Below are 12,190 nucleotides of genomic sequence, written 5' to 3'. Positions count from 1 at the left end.
AGCCTCCTTTTCTCCAGGCTAAACAACCTCTGTTCCCTCAGCCGCTCCTCATAAGACTTGCTCTCCAGACCCCTCACCAGCCTCGTTGCCCTTCTCTGGACATGCTCCAGCACCTCGACGTCCTTCTTGTAGTGAGGGGCCCAAAACTGAACACAGTATTTGAGGTGCGGCCTCACCAGTGCCGAGTACAGGGGCACGATCACTTCCCTGCTCCTGCTGGCCACACTGTTTCTGATACAGGCCAGGATGCCATTGGCCTTCTTGGCCACCTGGGCACACTGCCGGCTCATGTTCAGCCGGCTGTCGACCAACACCCCCAGGTCCTTTTCCGCCAGGCAGCTTTCCAGCCACTCTTCCCCAAGCCTGTAGCGCTGCATGGGGTTGTTGTGGCCAAAGTGCAAGACCCAGCACTTGGCCTTGTTGAATCTCATACAGTTGGCCTCGGCCAATCGATCCAGAGACTGGACAGTTCTGCCACTAAGTCTCTGAACTCTTCCTTAGGACCATCAGCACCCTTTTCAGCAAAGGCATTTTCAGACTGGACACTATAAATGTATAACTTATACCTTTGGAAATCGCAAAGTTGAGATTTGTAAAAACAGCCACTGACATCTGTAAACATTTTGAGCAAGCTTTGCCAAGTTATTACATCTTTACTTTATGGTTTCAAGTTCAAAGCAAACAAAATGCAGTTTGAAACAGCAAATCCTGCCTCACCCACAGACTGGCATCTGACAATGACCAGTCCCCAAATAGTAACATGAAAAAGACCCTTATGCATTCAGTTGCAGAGGAAAACAAATGAAATAGTCATTTGAGATCTGAATGTGTGAGCCCAGGCTATATAAGCAGACTAATTCACGTAGAATGCCAACATATTGTTGGTTTTTCTCTCTGTGGTGTATCAACAAGGGGCAAGCTGTTGTAATTCGTATCTTACTCTTCAGGCAGTTTACAGTTCACTGTATTTTCCAGGACTACATAGATACTTTTCTGTAGTAGTAAATTCTTTATGAAGAAACCAGTCAATCATTGCAAGAACATAATTGTGAATTTTGTGCAATTTACAGCGTAGGTATCTCTGCATTTCTAAGATGAAAGGGAGAAAGTCTAGCTGTTTGAAAACATTTATTTTTAATGTTTTCTTGGTGCCAAAGCAGATAGAAAGATTCTGCACTTTATCTAGAAAGGTTGGGGGAATAAAGTTATTTCTGGAGAATTAATTTTGTCTTATTTCCTATTCTCTTTTGTAGTGCTGGCAGTAATATTTTAAAACCCTTCTGTATTTTACATTTAAAAAAAAAAAAGTTAAGAAACCCACTTCTCTGTCCAAATTTCTGGCCTCACCTTGTGTTTTTCAACCCGCCATGCCTTTGGTACGCAACCATCACTGTCGATTTATGCCATGTTTACTGATTCCAGGACTAAGATATCTTTGCTTACAGTTTTTTGACCTTCCTACTAATACTATGTATATTTGGCAATGGATATTTGCCATTCCCTTAGGTGGTAATTTAATTTTGACTTCTGTAAAGAAAAGAAACAAAACAAGCATTAAGGCTATGAAGAGGATTTGCTCTGTGAGGCTGAAGGAGACATTCCCATAGCAAATGGAGGTTGAAGAAGTAATTGAAGACCTCACTGAAAGGGAGAGGAGGAGGTTAGCAGTAGGAAAGAGTTTAGAGGGCATCTGTCTCGTAGAAACTTCCTCATAGGTCTCCCCTGTTGCTCCTCAGCATACACAGGGGTTTCAGATTATTTGTGCACCAGGAAAGGATGAACATACCTGTGTGAGGTACCTGGTCACATCACTAAAAAGATGTCTCGAGCTCAATCTGAGGGAGGATTTTGGAGAAAGACAATAAAATACAATCTCAAAGAGGAGAGCAATGACAGACATGTTACTGAGGATTCCAGCCTAAACTATGATTCCAGTCTGTGAAACTATGAAGACAGAAGAGAGCATTCTCCACATCCCTGCCCCAGGAAGGTGGTTGTTTTCAAATAAATTTAGTGTAATGCTATAGGATGGGAGTACTGTTCTTTAAAGATCCTGGAAAAGAAGGGATTCTACCTGGAACTCAAAAGGCTGAGCTGCTTGCAGAGAGGCTGCCTCCTGTGTTGTAAGAGGGGTGATATTCTGAGATGATGCCCTCTGTACATATGGGCCTGGATTCCTAGTATCTTCTTTAAAAACCATATAAAGTAATTCCATTGGCACTTTACTGCATACACATTTTCCAGAAATAAATAATGATGACCACTGACAAAGATATGCTTGAAACCATAACATTTTCAAATCATTTAAAGTTTTAATGCAAGTTTAATAAAGATTCATAAAAGAATCATACTCTCTTTAATCGATTGCAAATGCTTATAATTAGCCTGAGGCTGTTTTCAGCTGCCTGATGACTATAATATTCTCAAGTCTGTCTCCAGACAGTCTTAAAACTCTTTATTACTCATCTGGCTCTTTGCCAACTTCCCATGCTCATTTACTTCACTGTGTCTCAATAAACATATAATTAATTCAAGCTTATTATTGAACTTTTTTTTTCATTAGTATTTATTATGTCATCCAGATAAGGAAAGGAACATGTATTTTTCATCTGTGTAACTTTAATGTGGTGCTTAATTATATTGCAAGTTAGCAGCTGTTTGTGAGAACTTTTGTAACAACTTACTTCTGTTCGTTGACATTACCACTGGAAATTGAATATATATTTTGGTTGACCCTAAAATTATTCAACTTCTGAGATAATTGAACTATTCTACAAAATTTCTCTAGTGGAACAATGGCCATGCTTCTGCTTTTTAACCATGTAATAGTTGGGGAAATGCATTCCAGGAACTATAAGTGAATATGTAGAAAGGTAGGAGAGGGTTTGTCATTCGTTCAAGTTGCTGTCTTTAAGGATGGAATGGATAAAGTATACGAAGACTTGGCCTGACAGCTATCTCTGTTGTGTTAGTAAGGAAGGAAGACCAAATTTTTTATTATATCTAGAATTTCAATGCTGAGGTCAAAATAAAACTGTTGTTCTCCTAATATCTGTGTAATGGGTTGTCGCTGTAAATGAGGTGCTATCTCAAGGTTTTGCAGAGATCTGAGATTTCTTTTGTATATGCACAGTCTGCAAGTGTCAGAAGAAAAGTTACTTATTTTACGAATATTTGAATACCTGAACCTTGCACTGATCTCCACTATTGTTTGCTAAGTATTTTTCAACTCTCAACACATTGTTTTAATATCTTCTCAGAAGTATTAAAATTGAGTTTGTAAACTGATATTTTGGTAGCTAGATAAATGAACAGTTATCAAAAGAGGAAACTATTGAACAAAGTACTTTGTGGAATGGAAGAAATGCCACCATTGGAAAAAAGGCATGATGATAATAATAAAAAAAAGGCATAATAATATCGTAAATGTCAGGTAGTATCATAAACTGAAAAGAAAACTTCTCTCTGAGAGTTTTAACCAGTCAAGAAAAAGAGGAAGCAGGGAGACAGGAAGAAGCTAGAAGATATTTATTACAGTATTTCTAAATCTTAGTTTACCGGCATTGCTTTTGTAGCTTGTGTTCTTCACAGCACCAGTCCACTCATAAAATATTCCGGTTCCTATATTGTAAACTTTTAATCAACTGAAAAAAATTATTGAGGAGGAGATTGATGCACAGTCAGAGAACAATTTGTCTTAAGTAAGATTATAACACACATAGTCACACTTGGTTTATTACCAGGAAGTCTGCAAGGACAGTCACTTTGCTGTTCCCCACCACCTCCTTGAAAAAGGATGCATGGTTCCTCATGCTTATAAAAGCCAACAGGGAGCACTAGGGACCTACAGGGAGATTGGGGTATCATACAGACAGAAGTATAGAATACTTGCTGTTAAATAAAGGCATATATCTAGGCGGAGGTATGGAGCTCTGTTGCACAGCTGTATAGGATTTAAGTATAATTTTTCAAGTTTGTCATGATTTTTAACAGGACAGTAAATGCTAAAGATAAACAGCGCTGGGCTCTAAGCCATTATCATCTTTGGAGGCACTAGGCAGGGAAAATTTTTCTTTGCAAGAGGTTGTTTTACTCAAAGGCAACTCCTAGAAGCCTTTTGGAAATCTCTACTGCAAACTAGTCAAAAAGAAATTGAATGAAGAGGTAGAAAGCGGGTTACACAGTCAAAGGTATGTGATTATAGAATTTATTGGCTTGTCAGCCTCCACAAGTGAGGGGCGATCACAATCTGACTCCCTTTCTATTTTTGAGAAGCTAAGGTAGCAGCAGATACTTTTAAGGATTAGTTCTAGCTTCAATTTTATTTATCTTTTTTATCCTTTTTTTCCCCCCCCTTCCTTTCCAGTTAAAAAACTGAGAAACTCAAAAGAAAAATCTTATGTCAATCGCCAGTAGGATTGGAAACATAAGTCTTGCAGGATTTGAAAACTGGAAAAGTTATTCTGTCTCCCGCAGCATTGATTCAGCTACTTGAGACTATCTATATTGATTTTTCTTAATTAAAGTATAATCTCTAGTAATTGATATGTGGCAGGAAACAAAAAGTAGCTAATGTAAATGACATTTAGATGATTCTTTAAAATAAGGATTACATAGACATTTCAGTAGTGCCACAATAGTTCATGTCAAACAACAAAATTGAAGTTACACGTTTTTATTACGGTTTGAAATAGAAACATCTTCAAAAAAGAAAAAAAACCCTATGTAAGTATATTTTTCTTCCTTTTTCTCAACTGGATGATATTAAGAAATTTGAGGAAATTTGTTGTCTTTTTTTTGGATGTGTGAAATTTCAGAAAATTGCAAGCAAGGCAGGAAAAAAGAGTCATTCTTACCATTTACAAATTTTCTGTTTCCCCCAAGAAATATCATCCCCACTTGCTAGGTTCCAGAAATTTTGATAATATAAATGAGATTTCATATGTAATTAAACATTTGAGCTTAAATTTATTTATGAGTTTGAACTACTGCTGTATTCTCTGAAGCTAGATCATCCAGCTGAAACAGTTCAGGTAACTGCTCCCTCTCAGTTCCCAAATGCTAATACGAAAGAGCTATGTAGATGATTTTTTTGTTTATTTTACTTTGGAGGTTCACTGAATTACATATAAGCTGACTAATGAGAGGGAATCCCACTGCTGTGAAAGTAGGATGGAGGACTGTTATTGAATCATCATGCTAAATTGTTGTTTTCCTCAGTCTAGATCCTAACCATGTTAATAAGTATCAACACATGCACAGGAATGAGAAATTGCTCAAGGCTTTAAGCAGAGCAGTGGCACCATCAGAGTCTGGCCGGAGCTGCACATCTCCCTTGTGTGCAGTGCATTTCCATAATTAATAGTTGCTGTCATGTTAGCCATCATTGTGTAAGGAAGAATCACTGCGCTAGACTTATAAAGCTTTCTTGATAAGAATTTGAACGGTGTCATTTGTTATACAATGGTTTTTCTCATCAACTGTACAAATAAAGTGGTCTTTTGTGTAAATCAGCCAGTGAATATTTATGACGGGTGCATTCACCTTTACTGCCACAGCTGAATCAGTTGGTATTTATCATCTGGATACTATGAGGAAAATGTTCTCAGATCTGAAATGGTATCAGAGGGAGGATGAGCTAATGACTGCAAACCAGGTTTGAGATAACCAGTGCTGAGTAACAGTGAGCGCCTTGTAATTTAGGTGGAATACGATGATAGAGGTGGATAGATTAATTTATTGCCATTGGTGAATAGTGCCATCTTTCTCTTCTCCTGGTCATAGTGTGATCTGAAATTTTTTTAGAAACTTTTCATCTACTTCTAACTTGTACATTTCTCATTTTTGAATAAGGGTGGAAGAGGTACTTAGCATGTGAGTTGTTTATTTGATATTTGCTGTATATGTTATACAGCTTGTAAAATCTTCACTGCATATACATACTGGTTTTCCTATACGAGATGCCTGAACCCCAGCGTATTTTGTTCTAGGGTGGTCCTGATCATTAGACTTTCCCCAAGATGGATTAGGGGACTTGCTCCCTCTGAAATTATTCCTCTGCATAGAAACACAGATGGCAAAGGAAAATTATGTAGGGCCAGAGAGAAGAAAGAAGTGAGAGGAACATCTGATCCAGTGATAAAAAAACCCATGTGGGAAGGACCACGTTTATTTTTTTATATTAAGATCAGGTTGTAGAAGTCAGGAATCTTCTTGTACAAGGTGTATCACATATACAGTGTAGAGACCTCAATGAAAAGAGAGCAAAGACACAATTTCTCCTGTAATCTGGTGGCAGGTAAAGCTGTGGATTTTAAATCCTCCTGATCTCCTGAAAATACTGGCTCCTTTTCCCTGTCACCTGGCTGTGCATATTTTCTGCCACACAACTGCTGAGCTTTCCATTCAATGGTGCTATCGATTGTGTTAGGTGAGGTCTGAGTGTTCCTGCCAGGTTGGTTATTTAAGGAGATTTAAGTATAGGACCCGTAGTCTGTGAAGGCTGCTTAGCTCTCCTCTGAGCATGCTCTGCAACAGCATTTAAGATACTTACCTGTTTCTTGCGGTTTCTCCAGTATCGAAAAGATTGTTCAAGGAAAAGATGGTGTGGTTTTAGGTGCTTGCACTCGATTTGACTTGCGCTTCATTTCCTAAGTTTTTTCTTAGGTCAGGTCCACAATAACTGACACAGTAATGACAAGTCTGTGGTAAAGCTGGCACCTGAATTCAGATCTCAGCTTGAGTCATGTCATGCATTTGAATATATCAGTCAGGTCTTCAGAGCTCAGGAGGCCATGGGCCTTGCGCTTACCCACGCAGGATGCTCTGCACGTGCACCTCAGCTGCGGCTGCAGCCAGTCTGGTGTGCCCAGTGTTGGACCTTCTGTGCACCGGCGGTGCAGAGCATAAGATCTTCCTATAGACCTCTGCCTTATGGTGGCATGGTTACGTATGGGTAGTCAGGGAAGGTCATTCGCAACAGAGTCCTCGATAAATTTTGCTTGCCTTGCTTTTTGTTTATTAGACTTTCCAAGCCAACTTCACAATCTCTTAAATTGGTCACAATTTTGGTTAAAAAGAGAATGTTTGGTAATGTTTCATTTGAATTTCCAGCCTGGTTTACCCCTATAGCTGATGCTGAGTATCTGCAGAATGGTACTATGTTCTTGGAAGTGATGGCTGTACAGTGAAAAAACGGAAAACATTAACACTAACTAATAGTGACGTGAGTTGGGAGAGGATAGCAACTTTGGCTCTAGCATTGGTCTGTCTCTGTATGGTAACTTTGGCTTTCATCAGTAAGGAGGATAATTGATACTGGTGATAGCGGGCAGCTCTTCTGCATGTCTGGAAATGACTATGACTCATCTGATTTAAATAGAAAACAGAAATGCGTCTTCTGGCTGGGCAACAGGTTGGCTAGCAAATTCAGGGCAAGAAACACCTGTGTTCCAGACATGAACAGTCCTGTGTCTCCGCAGCGGAGCCATCTGTGCCACAGGTTGCTTGCCAGATTTTTCTGCAGAAGGAGTTTATCTATTAGAAAGATGATTCCACAGTGCAGTGTGGATATGTGCCACTTTCAGACAATCCACGCAGGAACGATAATGCTGCCCATTCAGTGGCAGCATCTGTTCTTTGGCATACGCTTTGAATATGATCATTGCTAGTGACTTGCCGCTGAAATATTGGAAGCACCATCATGATTTAAATAGCATTTAAATAGCAGGGTGTTTTTATGTGCTTTCTGCTGTTTCATAGCAGCAGGTGAGCATCACCAGTATCTCCATTCTTCTACTGGGTAAGCTGAGGTATAAGCAAAGTCTGTATTTATTTCCTGCCCACAGCTTTGTGTTGTATCAATGCCAAAGGCAGAAGTAGTAAAGAAGTTTTATGAATCCTGGTTTGGTATCTTTTCCATTAGAATGGTGCTGTTTTCCTAAAAGCGTATCACACAGATACCATACTGTTGGCATGGTCACCTAATAAATGTAGAACTGTAGAATAATACTGGACCTCTATCCCTTTTGGCCCTTCATTTGGTGAAGATTCAGTATAATTGTTTCATTGTTTATATTTGCAGGTATTTGTGGTGAACAAAGCCGTTTGATCCCATAATCTGTCTTCTGGGACAACACAGATTATACAGAATATCAACCAATAACTCCAGTGTGTTTATAAATTCAGGTCAAGTGAAATTACGTTCTTGTTTTGAAAGGGCAAATAAAACTTTGGTGGTTCCTGCCTACCCTGTTCTGGTGTCAGAGAAGAATATATGGATTTATGCTATAGAATTTAAGTTTTTAAAAAGGCTTTCATAGCCTAAGTAACTTTTTCCCCTGATATTTTGATGGTGTGTCTAGATTCCATCTACATGTGTTCCTTGTATGTCAATAATTTTGACTCCAACTGGTCAGTTTTAATTCAGTTTTTATTCCATTTGTCTGGACATTGAGTAACTCTCAGAGTGGGTGAGCCTCAGGAACTGTAGAACGAAGGGGTTAAAGTGGAAAGAAATTACTTTATCATTTGCATAAAACTAGGCATATTTGTAGCAGTTCAAATAATCTTGTTGCTTCTTAAATTGGTATTTAAAGTGCCAAAAAAAATTCTAACATCTCTGATTAGATTGAATTTAATTTTCCTGATTTAGCTATTAAATAGAAGCTGTAATTAGTATCTGATTCTCTTATGGAACTTTATTTTTAGGGTAAGTCAGTACTTTATTCGTGTTTAAACTATTCTTCAAGTGTTTAGTAATACTGGTATTTCGGCAGTGTCTGAAGATGGGGTTGCAGTGCTGAATGCCTAAAATAGCTTAAATGCCTAAAATACCATTTCTTTCCAGTTCATGGTATTTTAGAGCTCTAGACAAGAGACCCAACTTGCTGATTGTGACAGTCTGACTTCCAAGACTAATCCTGTTGAATTATTTTTGTGGACTGTTTGATTATAAGCTATTACATGGCTATTTCTTTATAATTTGAAGTATCTCAGTAATCTGGTGCCAGAGGAGGATGGCTATCTGTAATACTCTCTAGTTAGTACATCTCTGCTGGGGAGACAGGCAGAGCATTTTCTCTACCATGGAGACTGAACTTTGTTTTCCTTATGCTACCGTTTGTGGCCAAAAATAAGCAGATCAAGGTGTGAATGTCTAAGCCTTAGGTCTTCTTGATAGGGCTGCTGGACTTCTGTGAAACCCAGAACTTCTCAGGTAACTTATTTTGCCATAACCTGAAGTCAAATGCCAAAATCACCTGTGTTTGTCAGAACATTTAAACTTCAGAGTATGTTGGGCCCCCCAGATCCTCAAATGTATCGCTCAGTAAAAAGATTATTCACTAGGCTTGGAAAAGAGGAAAGCTTGAATTTAGTTTTGGTACAGTTTTTCCAGCAAAGTCAGTGTAAAGATTTCTAGCTCAGGTATTTCCAGCTTTTCCCTGAAGGCCCATCAGGTCTGGACACTGGAGTATTCCTGTCAGGCTCCCTTTCGGCCGTGTAGTGTTCATCTGCCATGGTTACTAGCCAGACCTTAGTTGCATTGATCTTATACTTTCATCATCATAGTTCCCATGTTAAATCCACGTGTAACGTCTCCATAATCTTCTCAAGGGTGTGTCACACAGGTTTCTCTGTCATGTTGCTGATGCTTTGCTGGGGGTGGGGAGTCACATAATTCTCCCCCTGCATCGCGAATGTCCAGCCACATTTGCCTCATATTTGCAGGACTGACCACAGCTGAGTGCTGGTAGTACTGCTCTTGCGATGGCTAGCGGGGAGTGCGGGGGGTGGAGGCAGTTTTGGGGGAAAATTTTAGACTTCCTCACAATATTTTTCTCAAAAGGAGTGATTTTCATTATTTTCTCTGTTCTTAAAATAAACTTCAGTTCCTCTGAAAGCTGTCACCTGTCAGCGTACGCCATGAGAATGTAGCTACTGGAATCCTGATAAAGTAAAACAACAGCTACATGCTTCACTATTCTCTGTGGTTTGTCTTGGGGTTACCCTGAGCTGTTATCACAATGTGCCAGCACGGTGTCACTTGTAACACCCGCAAAATAGGCCATCCTAAGGGCCAGCAAAGAGCCCTTTCCTGGTAGATTTTATGGCTGTTTGTGTAACATCTCTTCTATGGCTTAGAGTCTGTCATGCTCAGGCAGCCCTCCAGTCTGCTTTCAGTCTGATTTTCCAGCCTTTCCTGTCCTCTCGTATCACGTGTGAGCTGCATCTAAGGTGCTTCCAGTAGTATGAACGCTTTTGAGATTCTCCATCCCACGTTAGGATTAAATAGAGCCTTCCATCCCCCCGGATGAGAAGGGCAGGGAGTAGAAGATGATAGGTGATGATGAAAGATCTCAGAGTAGCCAAGCAGTTGTGAGAATCTAATTGGAAGCTTTCTCAAATATAAGATGTTTCATGAAGAAAGACGCATGATCAGCCTGTGGCCTCAGGTCTTACCATTCCCCTGGAAAATGAGCGATCGAGACAAAGAACTGATAGAGCACCAGGGATGTAGGAGGGAAGCAGAGCAGGAACTGCAATCCAAAGGGATGGCATTGAACACCACACACCTAGGAGAGCCCAGATTTGGTATTCTAATGGGATAAATATTTTTTTGGTGGGTTTTAACCACAAATGCCCTCCTAAACCTGAGGAACCTTTACTTTCAAAGAAATGTCTCTTCACATACTCCTTTTTGTGTTGGGTTGCTGGTTTCCTCCCCTCCCCGCCCCCCAAACTAATGCCTGTGTCAGACAGCGTCTGTTTTGTTGGCTCTAAGGCTGCGTCTTGTTCCTCTAAATGAGATCAGATGGGTGTGCAGGAGCCTGGCATATCAGCTTTTTTTTTTATCAGCAGGGTAGGAAGGTTGGCCTGCTGAATGTCCTCTGGGAGAGCAGGTCTGAGCGACTGCCAGGGAGAGGAATCACATCAGGGAACTGGTGATTTAGCTCCAGAAAAAAGACTGAGAAACTGCAGTGGTGAGTAGGGGTCAGACAGCGAGGACTCAGTGAGGCTGGAGGGATTTTCCTGAGGTCCAGGAGACCCTGCTCTGACTTGTGAAGTCATTAAGTGATTTTAAATTTTAAGCTCAAAGTTTGGTTTTTTAGATAAAGCCATTCAAAAGAGCAGGGGAAAAAAAACGCAAACAAACAAACTTTTTGCTCACTCTTGCGGAATTCACTACTGGAAAAGGCCTTTCAAAGGCTTTGGCCAGCTTGAGGTAGCATCACAATGTGAGAGTATCCAACCATTCCAGTTTGGAAGAGACATTAAAGTTATTACAAGCTAGGTGGTGAACACAGTTAGTATTTTGCTGATCAATTCTTCCTTTCCAAGTCATTTTTAAAGAAGGATTTACTCGGAGTGAGCCAGAAAGCTCTGCTAGAGCAGTTTGCTGTGGAAGAACTTGTTAAATTCAGCTGGCAGTAGTGGTATCAGACCAGAGCAGGCAGTACCATTGCAACTATATATCTGGCTTTTGTTTTCTTTTTGAAAGAAATAAATAGCTGTGCAATTTAGAACAGCATTAAGACTTTTTGATGAGTGAACAGCTCAAACTTCACTGAGATACATTAAGCTACATAGCATTGCAGTGGATAACATAATTTTGAGTCCCACAAAAGAAAACAACCTGCTTCCTACCCCTCAGTTTTGCCCTCTGACAACCCTCACTCAAAGGAAGCACTGTGTGTTACAGTCATTATAGCTTGACTGCTGTTTATGGATTTTAGAGTGAAAGTCCTTTAAGAAAAATAAGGAACAAGTGTGATGATTGAATGACCAAATCAGGAAAGTTACTAGAAATATTTGTAGGTTTGTTTTCTAGCGGTTCTTTTGGACAGTAGCTGATGTATGACCATTTTTTCTCCCCTTTTAGTCCTTTAAGAAGTGCCATGAGCATAGCTCAGGAAAAGCTCCAATGAGTATTAAGTGAAAGCCCATAGGGGTCTACCTGACACGGAACAAAACACTTCTGTGAGATGAATTGAACAGTTATTTGTGTCTTTTTTCCACTTACCAATTAACATCTTGTTTGGCTTTTGATTTGCCTAGATATCCGTGGAATACAAGAGTTTTTGGACAAAGTGTCTCAACAGGGAATGGATGTAGCATTACAGAAAGTAGAAAACAACATAAATAAAATGATCACCGGGCTCTTTGCCACTATGCGAATAGAAGAACTGAA

The 12,190-nt window shown here is 39.8% G+C and overlaps 1 protein-coding gene across 1 annotated transcript in view; it reads left to right on the top strand.

The window, feature by feature from the left end:
• Positions 1-12,190, top strand: part of GRID2 (glutamate receptor, ionotropic, delta 2) — a 749,749-nt gene that overhangs the window by 442,278 nt on the left and 295,281 nt on the right. The window contains 2 exon segments of the mRNA XM_009329760.1: positions 12,058-12,186; positions 12,189-12,190. The exon segment at positions 12,189-12,190 is cut by the window's right edge and continues 69 nt beyond it. Of these exon segments, the coding sequence (XP_009328035.1) occupies positions 12,058-12,186; positions 12,189-12,190 (131 nt within the window).

Source organism: Pygoscelis adeliae, unplaced genomic scaffold (assembly GCF_000699105.1).
Source record: "Pygoscelis adeliae isolate BGI_AS28 unplaced genomic scaffold, ASM69910v1 Scaffold67, whole genome shotgun sequence".
NCBI classification, from domain to species: domain Eukaryota; kingdom Metazoa; phylum Chordata; class Aves; order Sphenisciformes; family Spheniscidae; genus Pygoscelis; species Pygoscelis adeliae.
This window is presented reverse-complemented; position numbering and strand designations above follow the sequence as displayed.